Below are 24,281 nucleotides of genomic sequence, written 5' to 3'. Positions count from 1 at the left end.
TCAGTGGGATGAAGTAGACCAAACAGATTCCCATTTAAAATCTGAAGTCATATTTCTGCATCTTTGCTCTGGATGGTGTGCATTATTGGGATGATCCTAAGATAGAAATGTTTCATCTTTCCCTTTAGGGGATCCTGGGCATCCTGTAACAAATACTACCCAATTTTTAAGCATGTCACAAAGATCTTTCCTGATGTGGTCAATTTTTAGGACTATCTCTTTGGTTATGCTTAGGTAATTAGTAGAGAAAGATTTTCTTGACTCAGAACATGTATGAAAGACTTAAAGTAACACACTGATTATATAATGAACTCTTAGCTGTAAATTCATTTTGATGGTGTTAATTCTCTCCTAGAGGCTCAAAGCTACTTTATTGCACCTACAGTGCTATGCTCTTTGGAGATATCGGGGAAGCCAGCAAAGCCTCGAAGAAGGAAAAATCCACTGCCTGATTTATTCATTTATTTATTGGCTTTGTTCTTAAAGAACAGCCATGTTGCAACACAGGCATATTATTTGTTCTTCATTTAGCTGTCTCTAAAACTTAGCTGAAAGACTCAGTGGGGTTTTTGTTTTTGACATTTTATAAGCAAATGGTCAATGAAAAAAATAATACTCTTAATACATTTTATATAATAATATGCATTTTAATGTTACAGAGTTGGAATTTGTAATTATTTTCCTTAAAATTATTATAATAATTGCATTGTTTTTCTTATAATCATGCTCTATAGCATAAAACAAAGGATTCTTTTGAAATTTGAGTTCTGGATCTGAAAAGTTCCGTGCTTTCATCTCTTCTGTTACATGGTAATACCTACTTGTTCATGAAAGTGTTAGGCGCTCAGTCATGTCTGACTTTGCGACCCCATGGACCGTAGCCTGCCAGGCTCTGTCCGTGGAATTCTCCAGGCAAGAACACTGGAATGGGTTGCCATTTCCTTCTCCAGGGGATCTTCCCAACCCAGGGATGGTGAAGTAGACCCTAAATCATGCAGATTTTATTTATGCCTTGGTGTTTTCTGAAATTCGTGTTGAGAAGTAAAACCCATTCTTTCTCAATGTAGGAGTCTAAAAATATGCATGCAGCCACAATTATCTTGTTCATTGGTTTAATCACACCAGTGGCCATCACTGTTTTTATTACACATTTCCCTTTATAAATGAGAAGGCTTGTATGTTAAGGGAAAATATAAGCACATGTAATAACAGTTTTGTCTTCCTGAATGAGCCACTATTACTCTTCCCAGACAATTTGGTAGCAGCAGCAGATGGAATGCTGTGTTTGCTAAACTGTGTTATCACCACATCCCCTGGTTCAATCTGAAACGTGTAAATAAAGCCAGCGTGATGCAGATAGAACTGCCAGATGATCTTTCATACAACGCAGGGCAACATGAGTGGACTTGTCCTGGGAGATCCTTGCTTTTGAAACGTAAATGAACCCCAGGATTCTTTAAGCTAGACAAAAGGTGATTCTTTCTTTTTCATTTCTTTGCTTTCTCAATGGGCAAGGACTTGGCATTTATGAAGCACTTGGAGTGTACCAAATGCTTTACATATAACATTTAATTCTTCAAACACTCCAATTAGGGTCAGGATTATGATCCCCCTTTTTCAGATAGCAGAGCTGTGACTCCAGAAACCGTTAGGAACTTGAGATGATCACAATGCTAGTAGGTGGCAAGACCAGTGTTGAACTCACTTTCTCCTGACTCCATAGCCTGTGATTAATAAAATATGAAGACCTGAGGAATTGGTACATCTTAAGTTCCCCCCTACCCCCGCTGCAAACTTCTCATCTGTTGTTGTAAACCCTGGCTACTTCAGCTCCTAAATAAGAGTGGATGCATTTTATCATGTTGTAAATTATGGTATGTATTTTTTGCAAGTTGTATGTAAAGTTCGCTAAAATATTTCACGAGACAAGTTATAAAAATAAGAATGGAAAGAAATGTTTTTCCCCAGATATTTTCAAAAAGCATAATTTAACATGCATTCTTATGAAAATTGGGCAAAGAATACTGGAAATGAACATTGGATAGAAGTCTGTAACTGAATAAGATGTCTAAAAACCATGTGTTCTATAGTAAGTCAAGATCCATAGACACCAAAGAAGTAAATGACAAAAAGAACAAGTTGAGCTGAATGCCTCCCCTGTGAAATACCCGCACCTGCTCTGGACTTAATGATCCTGGGCTGGAATCCGCCGCCACATATATGTGGACACAGACACATCACCTAACCTCTTTAGACCTTGGTTTCCTATTAATGGAAATGCTAATATCAAAGACCATATAACATATCCATTGGTATACCAGTAGATATAATTAGAGAAAATTCCCATCAAGAGTAGTTGTTTTTCAGTCACTAAGTTGTGTCCAACTCTTTTTGACCCCATGGACTGCAGCACGCCAGGCTTCCCTGCCTTCAGTGTCTCCCAGAATTTTCTCAAACTCATGTCCATCCAGTCAGTGATGCCATCCAACCATGTCATCCTCTGTCGTCCCCTTCTTCTCCCGCCCTCAATCATTCCCAGCATCAGGATCTTTTCCAGTGAGTTGGCTCTTCACCTCAGGTGGCCAAAGTATTGGAGCTTCAGCTTCAGTATCAATCCTTCCAATGAATATTCAAGGTTTATTTCCTTTAGGATTGACTGGTTTGATCTCCATGCTGTCCAAGGGACTCTCAAATATCTTCTCCAGCACCATAGTTTGAAAGTGTCAGTTTTTGGGCACTCGGCCTTCTTTGTGGTCTGATTCTCACATCCATACTTGAGTACATTGCCTTTAAAGGTAACCTTTGCAGTATAGAGAGTGAAAAGAACGTTTGCTGGTAGGGTGATGAAAAGGATAGAGGTGTGATGCAAACTGAGAGAACAAGACAGTCATTGTTGTGAACTGGCAGCCCCTGGAAAGGTCTCATGGAGACCAGGAGTATAAGTGGAAGGCCTGAAATCTTCTTTTTAACCCTAAGCACTTATTTCCTGGGTTGATGCAAATGATCTTTTGATACTAATATAAACCTGATTTCCTCTGTTCTTCCTCTTCATCCATTCATTTCTCCATCAAATACGCACTGTCTCAGCACTAAGATGTACCCACCATGGTTGTTGGTACTGAGAGCACTAGTTGAAGTAGTCTGGTCTTATCTATTGATCCACCAATTCAAGCAGGGCATAGCGGAACAGGAGGCTCTTCTAATTTTTTTTTTAATTTTGCTTATTTGTTTTTGACTACTCTGGGTCTTCATCACTGTGCACAGCCTTCCTCTAGTTGCGGCTAGCTGTGGTGCATGGTCTTCTCATTGCAGTGGCTTCTCTTGTTGCAGGACATGGGCCCTAGGGCATGTAGATTTCAGTAGTTAGTTACACAGCACAGGTCTTGTTGCCCCATGGAATGCACACGTGGAATCTTCCTGGACCAGGAATGGAACCCATCTCCCCTGCATTGGTAGATGATTTCTTAGCCACTGGGCCAGCAGAGAAGACCCATTTCTTCCAGTGTTAATGAAGCATTCAAGATATGAAAATGTAAATATCATCTTGTAGCATAGAAGCTACCATGCCTTGTTGAATACACAGATTCATTACCCAAAGGCAATTAAAGCCACTAAGAGAACAAAAATGTCATTTACCACTAATCCTCAGAGTACCTGCCCTCAGCTGAATTTTTCCCTCTCATATATGGCTAGTGTGTGCTATGTGCAGAGATTCCAAGGAGGGGGTAGAAACTTATACAAAAGAAAAAGCCTTTTTCTCCCTGTCCAAGAATACTTTGGACACAATTGGTCCCTTCCTGTGCTAATGAATTTTAGGTAAAACTGATTTAGGTTCATCACGTGCTCCTACTTGCCCAAATATTTCCATTTACTGTTTTTATAGTCCCCATTTTTAAAAAAAAAAACTAAGCATCATATTTACTGTTTCCGTAAAAATAAGCTAGGACAAGCCGCTCGTGCTTTCAGTTTGTGCTTTCAGTCTCTGCTGTAGTCTTTCTAGCAGCCTAGGAAATAGATGTCAGTTACAAGGGTTCTTGGGCTTCCCCGACGGCTCAGCAGGTAAAGAATCTTCCTGTAATGCAGGAGACATGGGTTCGATCCCTGGGCTGGGAAGACCCCCTGGAGGAGGAAATGGCAACCCACTCCAGTATTCTTGCCTGGGAAGTCCATGGACGGAGGAGCCTGGCGGGCTGCAGTCCATGGGGTCACACAGAGTCAGGCCCGGCTGACCAGCTGAACATGAGGAGCGTTCTCACTGATAGGCACCCATCTATTTTCCTGATTCTTTCTAAATAAAACTTAGCTTTAAAGGAAGGCTTTTGGATGCTCCCTGAAAAGACAAAGTGCTCTTAGGCAATTGTGGAGAAGCATGTGATGACCCCAGTGTACCAGCCTCTGGTGGTAAGGTCATTGCCAGGGCCAGTCAGATGCATAAAATGTCCAAGCAAATAGGTCAGAGTGCCCAGTGATGAGAAAGATGGGAAACGATAGCAACTATAGCACTGATATATAGTAAATACATACAGAATTTAACTAGTCCTATAGATAGGGGAATAAAAAATAGTCTGCACATTTTTACTATAATGTTTTATTTCACTCTTTATTTTGGTAAATTTGCATGTTGTTTTACTTCTTGATAATGCTTTTTCAGTGAGTAAATAATAATAAAGAGTTGCATGTTTGATGAATAATATGAATAATGAATAATCAAGTACTGATAATCCATTTTTTAAGATAATTGTTAATGAACTAACATTCACGTTTCCTGTCTACCGCTGGGACCAAGATCACATCACTGATACATGTAAGCTTAAGTTGCAAACCTGCTGAAGAGCCTTCAACTGTCAATAGTTATTTTTAGAAGACCACTTCTGGAAACATGGTTTTAAATTACACAGCCCAAAAGATGTGTTTACACACCCTTGTGTGCAGCATGAGTTTTCGTTTGGATCAAATGACTGTTCTTCCACACTTATCTCATCTTCCATCCCAAAGTTTCATTATGCATGTATGAGAAAGGGCAAGGTACATGTTAATATGTTCACTTCAGTAGCATCAATGTATCAAAAACCTTGTGAAGAGTCAAATGATGCCAGTCTTATCAGCAGGCCATCAAATGACTCAAACAATATCAAGTAAGTTAATTCTGAAATCTGTTGTAGCTTTGCACAGTGGCAATATTGTAGCCAATGAGGTTTATCTGAGGGGTGATTACTGCTAATTGAAAACTTTTCCAGTACCCTGCTGTGGCAACCTGAAATGTTATATTTTTACATCCACTGTATGGAATCAAAATAGAGCTTTACAAGTTAGTTTTACAAAAAATGAAGTCTCTGACATTAGGAATGCTATTGTAAATTTATTTGAAACATGTAGCATTGAAGGTTATTTACTTTTGTAGTGATAATATGAATGCAAATTTTGATGAAGCACAGCACCATGGCTAATAAGATACTCATGTAAGTTGAATGGATCTTTGAAGCAGAAATTTACAAGTGGTAGATCATGGTACCCTATTATCCATGGTTGCATACAGACAAGTGATAATGCACAACCAATTGAATTAGCAGCTGTAGTGTCCACATTTATAAATATTTTATATACACAGAGTTGGGATAGCAACAGCAAAGTTTTCATGGCAAAGATATGTCAGATATAAAAATATATTTCATTCAGCATGTCTGTGTGCACTTTCTTTTTGCTGCCAGTCATCCATCCATCAGTCTGATTTTAAGAGTGTTTGAAACCTTTGAACTCTCAGTCAACTTAAACATTCTCCAAAGCTATTGAACTCTTGTGGGGAAAAAAAGAAATCTTTTCAGTGTTTGTTGCATTTTGGTCATGTCAGTTGGAAATTTTTTAATCAAAATTTTTGATAACTGAAAATTCTAATTACCTCATCTTTGAAAGCTTTTTAAAAGAACTGGCAAAAATAACAATTTTTTCTTTGCAAAAGCAACGGATATTCAACACAAAGTAATCTGTGAGGTCAGATCCTATGCGTGATTTGGTGTTTAAATTCACAAGTTACACTTTGGATTATCTCAGTTGGTGGGATTAAAAAAACTTTTGATCTTTAATAGGATAAATATAAATTCTACCCAGGAATGGAAGGAAATTGAGAAGCCACTTACTTTTCAGCATAAATTTGAAGAATTTCAACTTTAGAAGAATTTGAAAAATTATACATACAACTTAAAGTTTTATCTTGAAAAAAGTTTGATAAAGTTCGTATGAATGAATATAGTGCCTTTGAAATTATTTGGGCTGAAATATATACAGATTTTAATATTTAAAAAACAGAATCGAGAATATTCTTCATGTATCACATTTTTGTTGTGAATTTTCAAAGTACCTCAGTCCCTGGAGAGAAAGTATTTTTGTAATTAAAATTATGGTCTGCAGTAGAGTCAATTTAATGTATCAATTTAACAATGATTAGGTGCAACTCTGAAGATAGGTAAGAACAATTTTATGAAATGGAAGTGAAAAGATGACATTAAAGATAATATTACTTTTGTGGAAAAGTAAGCTTGACATGGGACTATCAACAACTATAACTAGAAAACCAATTAAATATATGAATATATGGAATGAATAATCATTCTTATGTATCATTTTACAATTCACATAGTATGGGCAAGTTTCTTTGTTCTAATATATGTAAAGTATATGTTTTTATCTTGAGACAATGTCATTATGAAAATGACAATGAAATAATTTTATAGATCCACTAATACAATAAACCAAGTTGTCAGTTGATAAATACTTCAAATATTACATAGTTCTGTTTACTTTCACTCTTAAAAGTATACATTTATGGTTCATAAATTATCTTGTTACCCTAGATACAGTGAAATTTTTAGCTTAGTCTTTAAATACTGATTATTCAAACTGAAACATCAAATTCGTTAAAAAGTGAGAGAATCTTGTGAGAATCATTTATTATTTTGATGTACTAACCCAGGCTTTTCATCACAACCAGAATCTCTGCATTTGGGGTGTTTCAGGAGGAAAAAAAAAAATCAGTCAACTAAAGTAGGACATTGTTATGAAATAGAGCCACATGGAAATTTGAGTCATTTTCCAAAAAATTGTTTTGACCTAAACTCTATGCTGTTGAAAAGAGGAAGCCACTTTTGCCCTTTGGGTCAAATTCCCTGGTGCTTTCAAATCCTCCTTTATAAACATGAATATTTCTGCAGCAGACAGAGATGGGTTTTCACCACTGTGCCCATTAATAGATGTTGGTGGATTGTTGAACATGAATTAAGTCGTTCTGGCAGTATATCCAGTTTTTAATACAAAACCACTTGAAGAATTAGAGTTAGAAAGAGTAAGGGAAGTAGGAAATTGAAAATTGGAGTGAAAAAAGTAAAAATGTCTTGCAAGTTTGACTTGCAAGAGGAAGCAATGAGTATGACCTCCTACTGTACAGGATCATTGGATAAATGGGTGCAGAACAGATGGTGAGACGTTATTCAGACCATCCCAGCACCCTTACTATAAAGGAGATAGAAATGGTACATCCTAACCTCAGCCCATCTCTTTGTTTCTGCCAGTAACTCCATAAACAACAAGGGAAATTTCTGCTTTTTGACATTTCTGTCATATTGATGCTTTTACCAGTCACTGAAATCGCTATGAGGTAGTATGTTTTCCTTCCTCCATCCGTGGGTCCAGTTTGATGGAACAGAGAATACAAGATGAGAATGAATTTTTTTTTCTTTTGTTGCAAAGAAGATTATTACAGAAATGATCTCTTGGATTTAGAAGATAATTTAGTATAATTCTAACCCAAGTAAAATTTTAGGTAGAAAAAATAAGTTTTGTTAGGTTTATTTGAGGTTTTAGGTATTATATATTAGATGTAACAGCTATACTGGCTCAGCTTGGCCTGAGCTAAGAAGTTAGTAACTAAATCCCAGTTACAATAGAGTTCATAACGGAGCTAGAATATGGTATCAGAATATAAGATATAGTGTGAAAATGCCCTTCTTTAGGGAATCATCTTTTATCCAGCATGTGAGTGATTTCTAGATTAGTTTTATAAGCATCAGCTACCTAACATGGTTAGATCATGGCATCCAGTCCCATCCCTTCACAGCAAATAGAAGGGGAAAAAGTGGAAGCAGTGACAGACTTAATTTTCTTGCACTCCAAAATCACTGCTGATGGTAATTGCAGCCATGAAATTGAAAGACTCCTTGGAAGACTCCTTGGAAGGAACGTTATGACAAACCTAGGCAGCATATGAAAAGCAGAGACATCACTCTGCCAACAAAGGTCTGTATAGTCGAAGCTATGTTTTTTCCAGTAGTCCTGTACGGGTGTGAAAGTTGGACCATAAAGAAGACTGAGTGCCAAAGAATTGATGCTTTCAAATTGTGGTGCTGGAGAAGACTCCTGAGAGTCCCTAGGACTGCAAGGAGATCAAACCATTCTGTCTTAAAGGAAATCAACCCTGAATATTAATGCTGAAGGTGAAGCTCCAATATTTTGGCCACCTAATGCAAAGAGTTGACTCAGTGGAAAAGACTCTGATGCTGGGAAAGATTGAGGCAAAAGGACAAGGGGACGGCAGAGGATGAGATGCTTAGGTAGCATCACTGTCTCAGTGTAGATGAATTTGAGCAGACTCCGGGAGATAGTGAAGGACAGAGGAGCCTGATGTGCTGTATTCCATCGGGTCCCAAAGAGTCAGATACAGCTTAGCGACTGAACAACAACAGCCTAATGTGGGAAAACACATTTTAAGTTTTCTTTAAGCAAAGTAAGGATAATATTCTTAGACAACTGAATATCATCTGGATGTCCAGCATGCCCTATTGCTACCTGCTGGAAGCCTTTCTGAACTATCAGAAGAAGGGTAAGTAAGCTAACCTTGTGAAGACAGAGCAACCCAGGATCGGCCAGTGAAAGAAGTTACAGAATTCTCTGGGAGAAGCAGCGACTCTGCAGGGAAGTGAGGTTCTTTGTTCTCTGGAGTTCTCCTTCATCAGCTCATGATATTGAGATGGTAACATGCTTGCACACGACAAGTGGTCGCATCTCATGAGTAGTCAGGAATTTGGGGAGCCGATAAGTAAATTGTAAAAAATGTAAATTTATCTCCTTAAGTCACTCTTGCTAATAGCCATGTTATGATAATACTGGCATGATGATTTCTATAGCAGACCAATAAAAATGAAGTAACTGAGTTCAATCTTTTATGTTTCTTAGGAATCTGAGAAGAAGGGCTTAATTGAAAGAATCTACATGGTTCAGGATATTGTCTCAACTGTTCAAAACATCTTGGAGGAGTTAGCCTCTTTTGGAGAAAGAATTAAGAAGTAAGTTCTACATTTGTACTACTGTGTTTGGAGTAAAATTGCCATGCTCTTGGACATGCAAGGGGGAGGGTCTTGGGGAGGGTAGGATCAGAAAATACAAAACCAAACAAAAAACGGAAACAACCGTCTTGGGCCTTTTAACTTTGGTTGGTTGGTTCTTTAGGTTTGTCAGCTTCACAAGGGTGGATCACATGATGCAATTTATACTAGTTATCTGAGCATAATTATTAATAGTGCCTTTTTTTATTCTCAAAACATTCTGGTTTAAGTGATAAACTATAGGTTAAAACATAGATTTAATTCTCTAATGGAGTCTCAACTGAGAAAGCCTCTCTGTGATTCATGTTTTTATTTTCTGCTTACATTGTTTTACACATTGTCAACTCTGTGTACCTTGGTCTTCATTTGATACCCATGAACAGAGGAGGTTTTCTTAATTGTAAGTGACTGCTCCCCACTTTAAATCCAGAGTTGAGTTGGGCCACATTGTCCTTTCTAAAAAACAGCTACTGTTCTTATTTTATTGGCCATTCTAGTTTCTTTGCATAAAGGAAATAATTTTTAGAAATTACATGGGTAAAGAAGAGATTAAAATTAGTACTAAAAGCCAAGTGAAATTTTGTCTGTGAAGATGTAGGGAAATCAATAAGCAGTGGTTAACATCAGGAAATATAAACAGCTAATGTGGAACTTTCTGTGGTTACTGATTTTCTTCCTCAGTCACTTATTATAACAAATTGCCCTTGAACATCCATTTATTATTGGCATAGAAAACATGTCTCTTTTGCTTAAAAGGAAGGTTAAAAGTTATCCTTAAACAAGTTTAGTGAGTTTTTACTGAATTTACATGTTGTTATTTTCATGAGCAGTGTCGAGAAAAATAAAGGAGCAGTAGGATTTTTGATCATGTATATTGATATCTGTCTGCTTTATCTCTCTAGGTTTCATATAAATTGAAAAATGACTCCTGAATGTACCCTCAAAATTGCCTAGCAAAAATATAAGTGACAGTAAAAAATGGTGAAGTGATGAAGAGGGCGTTGTAATTTTTCATTCACTCAATCAACTATCAGTGTTTGAATCTCAGGCACTGACTTGGTTTAAGAATAAGAAATGCATCCAAAATAACAATGACAATAGAAACCAACTAATGTCATGTGCTGGCCAGACACTGTTCTAGGTCTTTGACATGTAGCAACTTCTTTAAGGAGTTTTTTAAAGAAATTGGATCAAATGATTCCAATAACCCTGCAGAGTAAGGATTGTTAGTATCCCCATTTTACAGATGAGGAAACTGAAACACAGAATGACTAAACATGAAGCCCAGATCACACAATGAATAAGCCGTGGAGCTTGGATTTGAACCTGCCTGCCTCACTTTACACTATAATGTCATTATCCTCTGGGTATCTGGTTTTTGTGTGTGTGTGTGTTTTTGCCTTTATGTTTTGTTTATTTTTCTATTGTGGTATAGCTTATTACATTAGTATATTAGTTTCAGATGTACAGAATAATAAAGTTTTTATAGATTACATTCCATTTAAGGTTATTATAAAATATTGAGTATATTCCCTGTGTTGTACCTATATATCCCTGTAACTTCTTTATTTTAAACATGGTAGATTGTACCTTTTAATCCTCTCCCTATGTCTTGGTACTCCCCACTTTCTTCTGTGTAGGAAGCTATTTTCCAATGAAGGGAAAGAATACAAATAAGACAGCTAAACTAACATTGATGCTAGATAGAGGCTAGGTGGGATGTGGAGATGGGTACTACATCCCCGGAAGGATGTAGGGTGGGAAGAGAGAGAGAGAGAGGCAGAGGAAAGTTCTGAAGAGGCAACAACTTACCAGCATCTCTAAGGATGGGAAGAGCCAGCTGGCCATAGAGCTGATGAATGGGGGCTTCAGTGGGTGGGTGGCTTTGCGCACAGGCTCAAAGCCTATGACTTCGGCTCAAAGCCGAAGACTGTGCTCGATGGAGGGAGGCGGAGGGGAGTTAGCATGTCTGTGCCACCGGGGACGGATGTGGCAGTTCCTGGAGGTGAGGCAGGTCACACGGACCTTGAGTGGATGCAGAAAGTCAATGAAAAAAAAGTGAGCAAGGGACGTCCTGGCAGGAAAGAAGATAAGAGGATGTGGAGTGGGGGCAAGGCTGAGGACGGAAGGCCGTGTCCTTTGGTAAGACTGTCTCCGTGCTTGCATGTCTGTTAATAGACAAATGTGACTGTTGTGCAGTTGATAATGGTCAAGGAAATGTGTCTGATGAGAAGAGGGCAGAGTGATTTAAGCAGGCCCCCAGCTCTGCAGTGCCTTTTGACGGCGGCCGTGCCCAGCACAGCTGTGGCGGCCATGTCTCGAGACGTATTTTCAGCCATGAACAGAGCACTGTTCTGCCCAGCTGTGACACAGGAAGGCGCATGAGGCTCAACTCCTATTAATTCTTCAGCCATTCATTATTGCAGTGACCTTAAGGTTCCCGCTGGGCATTCAAGTGCAACATCATGTGTAACTCTGTTGGAATTCCATTGTAAGTCAGTGCATAAGGACCAGGAAAACTTTTGCCCAACTTTTGGCAACTAGAGAATAAATAAGCATGCTTAAATCTCTCAGAGCAAGGCTTCCCTTTTTACTGGCAGAGAAGACCGTGATGACTTTGTATTCATTTGGAGCAAATAGTATTTTCTTTTCTCTACATTCTCCAATTACCTTCTCACTGTATACAGATTTCAAATGTATGTATACATCAGGCTAATATTTGCTTAGCATGTGGCATTTGTATTATCCCAAGCAGCAAACAGGATGGGTCAGAAGAGTAATGTATATTATTTGTCCTACTGCTATGAAGTGTTGGCTACAACACTAGTATCCTTGAGTGGTTAGGGAAATCTCCTCTCTGCAGAGAATATAGTGAGATTAAGGTAGACCTAGGACAGGGGAGAACATCCTTGCAGATGTTCTGGAGTAAGGCTTAGAAGGCACGTTCTTAGGAAGAAGTTCTCTGACTCTGAAGTCATGCTGTGAAATATTGAAAGAGGAGAAAGCAGGATAAGTGAAGTTTGGATGAAGGTGAGCACAGGCACAGATTGATGTGTCTTATGTTTAATCTAAAGTTACATGTTGAGAGACTGCCTTTGCAGCCTGTTGTCTAAGACTCTGCTTTTTCAATACAGGAGGCCTGGATTCAACCCCTCATCTGGTAACTAGATCCCATATGCTGCAACTAAGACTCAGCACAGCCAAATAAATATTTAAAGTTACATGTTGGAAGGGACAGAAAATGAAGGCAGAATGACCAGGGTGAGGGCAGAAGGCCAGTTGTGGGGAGAGAGTTCACAAACTGGGGCGAAAACCATGAAGGAAAGCATCCTCTGAGGTAAATCACAAAAGAACAGTCTGCAGGCTTGTATGACCCATGTCTCTGTTTCCATGGATAGAAGAGTCAAAGGACTTCATTTTTCCATGCCTAAGAAATGAAGAAAATAATGAATCTGTTGACACAAAGGTCAACCAGTGGGGTACCCAGTTGGGGGAGGAACGCTAGAATGGAGTTGTACTCAGCTTCCCGGATGTTGAGACAGTTATTTGTGGGTTTTGTTTTGAAATTTTGTCAAAGATATTCTTAGGATATGTTAGTGAACCTGAAGAGTTGAATGAATGAAGGGGATTCCTTGCATGTTTTCATTAATTGAAATGTTTGAGTCAGAGATTCCCTTAGGATTTAATGGAGAGCTCCCAATTCGGGAAATCCATCGAAGTCCATGGAAATGCTTAACAGACTGTTTGATTTGGAGATACAAAGCTGTGACTTACCAGAGTTCTTCAGCCTTGGGTGTTCTTTGAAAGACCACCACTACAATCTATTTCCATGGTAAATGGAGTGAAGAGTCTAGTGAGGTTTTGAGGATTAGTGCTACTCTATACTGCTCAGTTCAGTTCAGTCGCTCAGTCGTGTCCGACTCTTTGTGACCCCGTGGAATGCAGCATGCCAGGCCTCCCTGTCCATTGCCAGCTCCCGGAGTTTGCTCAAACTCATGTCCATTGAGTCGGTGATGCCATCCAGCCATCTCATCCTCTATCGTCCCCTTGTCCTTCTGCCTTCAATCTTTCCCAGCATCAGGGTCTTTTCCAATGAGTCAGTTCTTTGCATCAGGTGGCCGAAGTATTGGAGTTTCAGCTTCAGCATCAGTCCTTCCAATGAATATCCAGGACTGATTTCCTTTAGGATGGACTGGTTGGATCTCCTTGCAGTCCAAGGGACTCTCAAGAGTCTTCGCCACACCACAGTTCAAAAGCATCAATTCTTCAGTGCTCAGCTTTCTTTATAGTCCAACTGTCACATGCCTACATAACTACTAGAAAAACCATAGCTTTGACTAGATGGACTTTTGTTGGCAAAGTAATGTCTCTGCTTTTTAATATGCTGTCTAGGTTGGTCATAGCTTTTCTTCCAAGGAGCAAGCATCTTTTAATTTCATGGCTCCAGTCACCATCTGCAGTAATTCTGAAGCCCCCAAAAATAAAGTCTCTGTTTCCATTGTTTCCCTGTCTATTTGCTATGAAGTGATGGGACTGGAGGTCATGATCTTCATTTTCTGAATGTTGAGTTTTAAGCCAACTTTTTAACTCTCCTCTTTCACTTTCATCAAGAGACTCTTTAATTCTTCTTCACTTTCTGCCATAAGGGTGGTGTCATCTGCATATCTGAGGTTATTGATATTTCTCCCAGCAGTCTTGATTCCAGCTTGTGCTTCATCCAGCCCGGCATTTTGCATGAGGTACTCTCTATATAAGTTAAATAAGCAAGGTGACAATATACAGCCTTGTCATACTCCTTTGCCAATATGGAACCAGTCTGTTGTTCCATGTCCAGTTCTAACTGTTGCTTCTTGACCTGCATATAGATTTCTCAGGAGGCAGGTCAGGTGGTCTGGTATTCCCACATCTTTAAGAATTTTCAACAGTTTGTTATGATCCACACAGTCAAAGGCTTTGGTGTAATCAATAAAGCAGAAGTAGATATTTTCTGTGTTTCAAAGTTCTCCAAGCCAAGCTTCAACAGTATGTAAACTTCCAGACATTCAAGCTGGATTTAGAAAAGGCAGAGGAACCAGAGATCAAATTGCCAACATCTGTTGGATCATAGAAAAAGCAAGAGAATTCCAGAAAAACATCTACTTCTGCTTTATTGATTATGCCAAAGCCTTTGACTGTGTGGATCACATCAAACTATATAGTGCTACTCAACACTGAAAAAGCTAAGATCATGGCATCTGGTCCCATAACTTTATGACCAATAGAAGGAGAAAAGGGGGAAGCCATGAAAAATTTTATTTCCTGGACTCTAGAATCTCTGCAGACAGTGACTGAAACCATGACATTAAAAGATGCTTGCTCCTTGGAAGGAAAGCTATGACAACCTAGACAGTGTATTGAGAAGCCAAGACATCACTTTGCAGACAGAGATCCATATAGTCAAAGCTATGGTGTTTCCAGGAGTCATGTATGGATGTGAGAGTGGGACCATAAAGAAGGCTCAGCACTGAAGCTTTTGAGCTGTGATGTTGGAGAAAACTCTTGAGAGTCCTTGGACAGCAGGGAGATAAAACTAGTCCATCCAAACAGAAATCAACCCTGAGTATTCATTGGAAGGACTGATGCTGAAGCTGAAGCTCCAGTACTTTGGCCACCTGATGCAAAAAGTTGACTCACTGGAAAAGACCCTGATGCTGGGAAAGAATGAAAGCAAAAGGAAAAAGGAGTGGCAGAGAATGAGATGGTTACATAGCATCACTGACTCAATGGACATGAATTTGAGCAAACTCTGGAAGAAAAAACTTCTGAGAATTTGTCCAAACTCCTTGAAAGACAGGGGAGCCTGGTGTATTGTGGTCCAGGGGATCACAAAGAGTCGGACATGACTTAGCGACTCAACAGCAAAGCCAGTATATAATATCTTTGAATTAAGTCCTCAGTATTATAAGCAGGAATATTGAGTGGATTAAATGAGTAAAGTGACCTTCTTATATTCTCTGAAATGTCTACTATACAAGCAGTGAGTGTAGGTTCTTTTTTACAATATTTATTTATGGCTGTGCTGATCTTCAGTGCCTTGTTCAGCCTTTCTCTAGTTGCAGTGAGCAGAGGCTACCCTTCATTGTGGTACGTGGGATTCTCATTGTGGTGGCTTCTTTTGTGAAGCACAGGTTCTAGACATGCAGACTTCAGTAGTTGGGGCTCTCAGGCCCGAGAGCACAGGATTAGTAATTGTGCAAAGGCGTTGTAATTATACAAGGGCTTAGTCGCTCCATGGCATGTGGAATCTTCTCAGACCAGGAATTGAACCCATGTCCCCAGCATTGGCAGGGGGATTATCCACTGCACCACTAGGGAAGTCCAAGTGTAGGCTCTTGAAGCAACTCTCTGGATTCAAATCCCATTTCTGTCACTTAGACTGGAAGTGATTTGTGGCCAGTTACTACCTCTCCTGACTCAAGTTCTCATCTGTAGAATGGGCATACCAGTAATTGCTATTCATAACATTTCTGGAAGAATTAGATGAATTAGTGCCTGTAATGTGTTTAAACTAGTGGATGGCCTGTAGTAATCACTTAAAAATTTTCATGATTATGAATATTGGTAAAATTTCTTTCACTTTCTTCCTCTGTGTATTAAGCTTTTTAAAACCTGTGAAACATTTAAGCATTTTACTACTAAAACTGTCGGTTGCTTAGGAAAAAAATACATGACTTCACTGACTTGGATGTTGGCAGGGCAAATCTGACATGGTGTGTGCAAATGTGTCTGGTACATAACTTCATTTTTAGCATCCAGTAGATAAATATATATGACACACCATACTTGCACATGAGCAAATGATCAATGAGATCTTTATAATGATTGCATTAATTGGGAAAAATTAACATCTTGATAAAATTTATTTTTAATATATGAGTGTAACATATTCTTTCATCTATTTGGGTTATCTTTAATTTATCTTAATATTACTTTAAGAGTTTTATATATAAATATTTGACACATTTTTGTGAGATATAGTCTGAAGTACTTGATATGTTTCAGTTATTTTAAATGGCCTCTTTTTTTCAGGTTTTATATCTACCTGTTTGTTACAGGATAGAAAAGTGAAATTTGTTTTCCAACATTGACTTTGTATCTATCAACCTTGATAAACTTAGTTATCTTAATTTTTATATGAAGATTATTATTCTGGGTGTTGTATTATATAAACATATTGTCTAGGAATATTTTTTTTTCTTTCTTATTTTTCAGTCCTTATACATTTTACTTTGTTTTCTTGCTTTTTTTTTTAATTTTTTTATTTTTTTTTCCATTTATTTTTATTAGTTGGAGGCTAATTACTTTACATCATTACAGTAGTTTTTGTCATACATTGAAATGAATTAGCCATGGATTTACATGTATTCCCCATCCCAGTCCCCCCTCCCACCTCCCTCTCCACCCGATCCCTCTGGGTCTTCCCAGTGCACCAGGCCCAAGCACTTGTCTCATGCACCCAACCTGGGCTGGTGATCTGTTTCACCCTAGATAATATACATGTTTCAATGTTGTTCTCTTGAAACATCCCACCCTCGCCTTCTCCCAGAGTCCACAAGTCTGTTCTATACATCTGAGTCTCTTTTTCTGTTTTGCATATAGGGTTATCATTACCATCTTTCTAAAGTCCATATATATGTATTAGTATACTGTAATGGTCTTTATCTTTCTGGCTTACTTGGCTCTGTATAATGGGCTCCAGTTTCATCCATCTCATTAGAACTGATTCAAATGAATTCTTTTTAATGGCTGAGTAATATTCCATGGTGTATATGTACCACAGCTTCCTCATCCATTCGTCTGCTGATGGGCATCTGGGTTGCTTCCATGTCTTGGCTAGTAACACCAATACAATGTTGAACAGAAGTGGTATTAGCAAACATTCTTTTCTCATACTCTTGTCTTTTTCAGAGAGAAAGCTTTCAACATTTTGCTCTTAGTGATGTTGTTTTTTGTAAAGATGCTTTATAAGCTTCAGGAATTTACTGTTTATTCCTATTTTGCTGAGATGTTTTTATCATGAATGTAGGTTGAGTTTTGTCAAACTTTTGTTTATGTTCATTGAGATCATCTTTTGGTTGTTTTTGTGTTCTTCTATTTTTGTTAATGTGCATTATTATTGTTGGTTTTCAAATATTAAGCCAATCTTACATTTCTGTAATGAAAGCAGCTTCATCATGTTATCCAGTCTCTTATATATGCTGGGATTTTATTTACAATTTTTTTACTTAAAATTTTTGCAGCTTTAATCATCAGTGAGATTGGATATATAGTTCCTGAAAATTTCTTATAGTGTGAAGGTTATTCTCTACTCATACAATAAGTGGGCAGTATTCTCTCTCATTATCTGAAGTTTGTGTAAACCTTGTGTCATTACTTCCTTTAAGATTTTATAGAATTTTCTGGTTAAGTCTCTGGGTCTGAAGTTTTCTTTCAGGAAAAATTTTAATCAAATATTCAGTTTCTTTGGTATATATAGGTCTGTTCAGCTATTCTGTTTCTTCTCATATCTGTTTGTGTATCATTTTCTAAGAGTGTGTCCATTTTAAATTTTCTACTTTTTGACATAAAGTTGTTTATATAAAAAAAAATCCTCTTATCGTCAATGACGGTAGAATCTAGCATTGTCCACTTCTTTATGTTTAAAATTGTGTTTTCCCTTCTTCTTGACAGTCGTTTATCAATTATATTATTCTTTAACAAGAACTGTCATTCCCTTTGTTAATCTCCCTGTTGCCTGTTTTCTTTTCCATTAATTGCCACTCTTATCTTTATTACTTTCTTCCTTCTACTTTCTTTGAGATTAATTTACTATTCTTATTTTAACTTTTTAAGATGGATTGTTCGATCATTTATTTTCAGTCTGTTTTCCTAACATAAGCATTTACAGTGCCTACACTTTCCTAGGTGCTTAGCTCTATGCCAAACATTTTGGCACTGATATTCATTATTAATTCACATTTAGTAAAAACTTGTTTTCTAATTACTGTTTTTATTTGTTCCTTGACGTGAAGTATATTGCTTAATTTCCAAGTATATGAAGGTTTTCCACCTATCTTTTTGCTCCTGGCTTTTAACTGTATTGTTTTATGGTCAGAAAATAGAGACCTAACTGAGCACCTTTTTGCCATTCCGCAGTCTGATATTCACTATTACCTTTAGCATCTTCCCAGTCAGTTCAGGAGCCCTCTTAGTCTATGTTCTGTATCTCTCCTTTTTGACATCTATCTTTCTACTCTTTGTGATGCCTTTTAAGTCCTTTTTGGGCTGTCCTGCACAACTCTATTTTCTGTGGTATTTAAAATCCTGTTTAATCCATGCATGGAGGTCTTAACTTTATTTTTTTTTTCCATTTATTTGTATTAGTTGGAGGCTAATTACTTTATTGTAGTGGTTTTTGTCATACATTGACATGAATCAGCCATGGATTTACATGTATTCCCCATCCTGATCCCCCCTCCCGCCTCCCTCTCTACCCAATCCTTCTGGGTCTTCCCAGTGCACCAGGCCTGAGCACTTGTCTCATGCATCCAGCCTGGGCTGGTGATCTGTTTCACCCTAGATAATATACATGTTTCAATGCTGTTCTCTCGAAACATCTCACCCTCGCCTTCTCCCACAGAGTCCAAAAGTCTGTTCTGTACATCTGTGTCTCTTTTTCTGTTTCGCATATAGGGTTATCAGTACCATCTTTCTAAATTCCATATATATGTGTTAGTATACTGTAATGGTCTTTATCTTTCTGGCTTACTTCACTCTGTATAATGGGCTCCAGTTTCATCCATCTCACTAGAACTGATTCAAATGAATTCTTTTTAATGGCTGAGTAATATTCCATGGTGTATATGTACCACAGCTTCCTTATCCATTCATCTGCTGATGGGCATCTAGGTTGCTTCCATGTCCTGGCTATTATAAACAGTGCTGCGATGAACATTGGGGTGCACGTGTCTCTTTCAGATCTGGTTTCCTCGGTGTGTATGCCCAGAAGTGGGATTGCTGGGTCATATGGCAGTTCTATTTCCAGTTTTTTAAGAAATCTCCACACTGTTTTCCATAGCGGTTGTACTAGTTTGCATTCCCACCAACAGTGTAAGAGGGTTCCTTTTTCTCCACACCCTCTCCAGCATTTATTGCTTGTAGACTTTTGGATAGCAGCTATCCTGACTGGTGTGTAATGGTACCTCGTTGTGGTTTTGATTTGCATTTCTCTGATAATGAGTGATGTTGAGCATCTTTTCATGTGTTTGTTAGCCATCTGTATGTCTTCTTTGGAGAAATGTCTGTTTAGTTCTTTGGCCCATTTTTTGATTGGGTCATTTATTTTTCTGGAGTTGAGCTGGAGGAGTTGCTTGTATATTTTTGAGATTAATCCTTTGTCTGTTGCTTCGTTTGCTATTATTTTCTCCCCATCTGAGGGCTGTCTTTTCACCTTGCTTATAGTTTCCTTTGTTGTGCAAAAGCTTTTCAGTTTCATTAGGTCCCATTTGTTTATTTTTGCTTTTATTTCCAATATTCTGGGAGGTGGGTCATAGAGGATCCTGCTGTGATTTATGTTGGAGAGTGTTTTACCTATGTTCTCCTCTAGGAGTTTTATAGTTTCTGGTCTTACATTTAGATCTTTAACCCATTTTGAGTTTATTTTTGTGTATGGTGTTCTAGTTTCATTCTTTTACAAGTGGTTGACCAGTTTTCCCAGCACCACTTGTTAAAGAGATTGTCTTTTCTCCATTGTATATTCTTGCCTCCTTTGTCAAAGATAAGGTGTCCATAGGTGCATGGATTTATCTCTGGGTTTTCTATTTTGTTCCATTGATCTATATTTCTGTCTTTGTGCCAGTACCATACTGTCTTGATGACTGTGGCTTCGTAGTAGAGCCTGAAGTCAGGCAGGTTGATTCCTCCAGTTCCATTCTTCTTTCTCAAGATTACTTTGGCTATTCGAGGTTTTTTGTATTTCCATACACATAGGTCTTAACTTTAATCACTGTGTTTCTTTTTAAAGTTTTACTTGCTTTGTTTTCAAATCTTCTTGGTTATTTTTTACAATCTCATCCTTGACCGTATTTTTAAGCCTTTGTTTTATGACTTCTAAGGTATTAAGCATTATTATTTAATGTGTTATGTTTGCTTTCAGTATGTGAGGTCTTCAGTTTGGGGTTTTGCTATTACTTCTGATAGCTTTTACTCACTTACTCATGATGCTACGTATCCATTTATATTTTACTGCTTTAACTATGAGCTCACATTCCATGTGTGTGTGTGTGTGAGTATACTCAGATATATGGGTTGATAATGCATTTCCTTAGAGAAGATTACTGCTGTAGTCACTTTGGGGTGATTCAACCTGGAATCTCTTTTTTTAATTAAATTTTTGCTGAGGTTTTTTTAAAGTATACTGGTAGTATAAACTTGGATGATAAATCCTGGTACCAGCATCATGACACAGAGAATTCTTTGCATCTATTTGTATGTGGTAGATTTGTTTTCCCTTCTTTTCATCCTTTTCCACTCTGTCTTTCTACTTGTCTCTCTCAATTCATCCTTACCTTGAATATATAAGTTTTATGCAGTGTTCTTCTACTTGAATCTTATTTTGTGGAAACCCTAGGCTACATGTTATCTTCTGCCCCCCCATGCAGTTAACAGATATAGAAGTTCAAAATTTTAATATCTGGCAGAAATTATTAGAGTGAAATTGACTTTGGAAGTTGGTAACCTCCAGAATTCTTGCAATACTTTATCTTTTACACTCTATTGTTTTCTTATTTTTAAGTCAGTTTAGTGGTAACTTTCCCTTTTTTTTTTTTTTCAAGGTACTAAAACTATTTGTCTATGATTTTATTTAGATATTATTTAATACTGAGGCTATTTTCTTTTTTAACTACTTACAAATCATACTGCATCAGACATTAATGTACCATCTCTGCATCCTCGTGCAAAGATATTTTAAATTTCTTGCCCTGGCATAAAGGGGCAATTATGGATTCCATAACATTTTCACAAGGATTGTGAAGTTGCCTCCTAAGAAGTTCTACTATGGAAGAGAATAGTCAGGAATGAACCTACATATATGCAAAAGTTTTGATGAGCTTGGTAGTATAAAATCTATAATTTTTATCTTTAAAAACTATAAACAAGGTTTTTTAAAAGACAAGGTAACAAACTGAAAGTGTTTGCAATAAATATGACAAAGAACTGATTTCTTAAGTTTCCAAAGAGATTTTATTTGAGGAAAATATCCAGCAACAAAGTTCTAGGGAAAACAGATAAGTAGCAACTTCTTTGTTTGTGGTTAAAATATGCAAGAAATAGAGTTAACTATTTTTTTATAAACTTAAGGTAAAAATTTTATTTGAATACTAAGCTATCTTTCATGTGTTACCAGAGCTATTTTTTTAAAACTTGTTTTTAATTGGAGGATAATCAGTTTACAGTGTTGTGTTGGTTTCTGCTACACAACAACGTGAATCAGCCATAGGTACACTTATGTCCCCTCCCTTGGACCTCCCTCCTACCCCCGACCTCATCGCACCCTCTAGATTATCACAGAGTGCTGGGGCTGAGCTCCCTGCATTACACCGCAACTGCCCACTAGCTGTCTGTTTTACATACGGTAATGTACATGAAGAGCTAAGTATTTTAAATGCCAGTTCCCGTTTAATTCTAGCAAAACTCTATGCTGTGGGTATTATTATTCCCATTCTGTGGAGAAGAAGTTATTGTTCAGATTGAAAGACTTTCCTGTCTTTCTCAGCTTTTCAGAGATAGAGCCTGAACTCAAATCCATGCCAGTTTGCTTGTAAATTTTCTTAAGTACTTTCTTAAATAGTTGCCCCTGGCAAGGATATAAGCTGAATATCACTGAGAATCAAAATGACCAACAATCATTTTAAAATGTGTTCAACCTTGCTTATAATTTAAAGACATGAGATAGCAAACACACACACATGCATATGTAGTATTGTATCTCCCCATAGGCAATCTTTAACAAGAGATTGAGGCGTGAGTTGATTTCTCCTATATTTTTCTATTTTTTATTGAGTATAGTTAATTTACAATGTTATGCATGCATATATATGTCTGTATATATATGGATTTTTTCAGATTCTTTTCCATTATAGGTTAATATACTGAGTATATAGTGTGCTATATACTGTGCTATATAGTAAGTCTTTGTTTCCTTGTTTTATTTATAGTATTTTGTATATGTTAATCCCCAAACCCTTACTTCAGCCTCGATTTGCTCATCTGTAAGAGGGAGATAATCCATACTTGAAAGAATTATTGTTAAGCATTACAATCTCTCTCTCTGTGTATATATATATCTTAGGACAGTGGCACCTACTAAGTGCCCAATAACTATTATAAGCTGCTATGCCCAAATCCCCTGATATGCCCCCCCCCAAAAAAAAGACAACAGAAATAAATCTTTCATCTCTTTTATTCCTAGCCCAGGGCAAAGGGTCAATAGACATATTAAGTGAAGATGCCTGGAAGAATACTCTAGACACTCATGAGCTCTCATCAAGGCACTGCATTTAATGACTACTTTCTAGGATTCTGCAAGGATTTCCACAGTACATTCAGTCCCACATCTCATATTCTAGATCTCAAGTCAAAACAGGCAATAGACAGGACAAAAGGAGCCAGGGTCCCATGAAAATGATATGCGGCAACGTTCCCTGTGTTATCGGTGGGTTGGTGGTGTGATGGTTTATAGCCAGAAGCTCCGTAGCCCATTTCAGGGCATCATTACCCTTCTGGAGTCAACGAGTCTGGAAATTCTAAATATAAGTTATTAGAAAAACACAAGAGCACTGTAGTAATAGCCTCCCGTCTCTAAATATTTACTGGCAAGCATGTGTTAATTGAGAGAGAAATATTGACTTTGAAGTGACCTAACTCACCTTTCATTTTGAAGCTCTGCGTTCACAGAGCCACATGACAATATTGCAATGTTTAATCACTTTTGAGAGTCAGAGTTTTCTCTTAAGTACTGTCGGTTCCAGGAAGGCAGAGTCACCAAGATCCAGATGAGCTGAATGGCAATTGGACTGTGACCTTCACCTCAAAACCGTTTTCCAGTGTCCAATCATTCTGGCAGACTTTTATATCCCAGTTTTGAGAAGCAACTTCTCCAATAGACCTTTTTTTCATGTGTATAACTGAGAAATAAAAACATGGCAAAATGAATCTACTGCTTTTCTTTACCATCAGAGAAAATGACATGTATGTGGTTTGTCTACAGCACATTTAACTGGACGGTCCCATTCCTTTCATTCCTGGCCTGTTTGATACTGGCAGTTGCCACCATCACATTGTATTTCATTCCACTCCGGTACATCATTTTAATCTGGGGTAAGTTTGGCACGGTCCTTTTGCTAGCAATCAATTCCAGGTAAGAACCAATTACTCATTTTTAAGTGCAGCTATAAACTTTAAATGTGCTTTTGTTGGCAATTAAACGAGATTAAGAAAAGCATTTGGGGGTCAAAAACTTCCAGGACCTCCCTGAAAAGGCCAGTGGCATGAACGGTCAGCATAGATACTTATAGGCCTCTTGCATAATTGCAATCAAATAAAAATGTGATTGTGCATGCTATTTCCCTTTGGGCTTCTAGAGTCATAAATACTCCTGAATAATATACTGGTGTGGCCCAGTAACTTTCAGGAAACGCTGTTATTCAAAGAGCAAACACCTGCATCTTGCCCTGTGTGTTATATAAAAGTAGATCTAGCCACTGCTAGGCTGCTCCTGACATTTCATCTCCCCTGGAAGGGAAAAAAATAACCTAACCCAATATTTAAAACCAGAAGCAGTGAGGTGAAAGGGAGTGGCCCACAGTAACCACCTAACCAGTGCCTCACAGG

The 24,281-nt window shown here is 37.8% G+C and overlaps 1 protein-coding gene and 1 pseudogene across 3 annotated transcripts in view; both read left to right on the top strand.

Annotated features, from left to right (window-relative positions):
- The window catches only part of MCTP2 (multiple C2 and transmembrane domain containing 2), a 260,480-nt gene that overhangs the window by 226,513 nt on the left and 9,686 nt on the right, over window positions 1–24,281 (top strand). For all 3 annotated transcript variants that reach the window (XM_070478182.1, XM_070478183.1, XM_070478184.1), the window contains 2 exons: window positions 9,223–9,332; window positions 23,659–23,768. In XM_070478182.1, the coding sequence (XP_070334283.1) occupies window positions 9,223–9,332; window positions 23,659–23,768 (220 nt within the window). The remainder of the gene's footprint in view (window positions 1–9,222; window positions 9,333–23,658; window positions 23,769–24,281) is intronic.
- LOC139038880 (U4 spliceosomal RNA) lies at window positions 5,161–5,288 on the top strand (annotated as a pseudogene).

This window comes from Odocoileus virginianus, chromosome 16, assembly GCF_023699985.2.
Source record: "Odocoileus virginianus isolate 20LAN1187 ecotype Illinois chromosome 16, Ovbor_1.2, whole genome shotgun sequence".
NCBI classification, from domain to species: domain Eukaryota; kingdom Metazoa; phylum Chordata; class Mammalia; order Artiodactyla; family Cervidae; genus Odocoileus; species Odocoileus virginianus.
The sequence above is the reverse complement of the archived record's forward strand: the minus strand, read 5'-3'. Positions and strand labels throughout refer to the sequence as shown.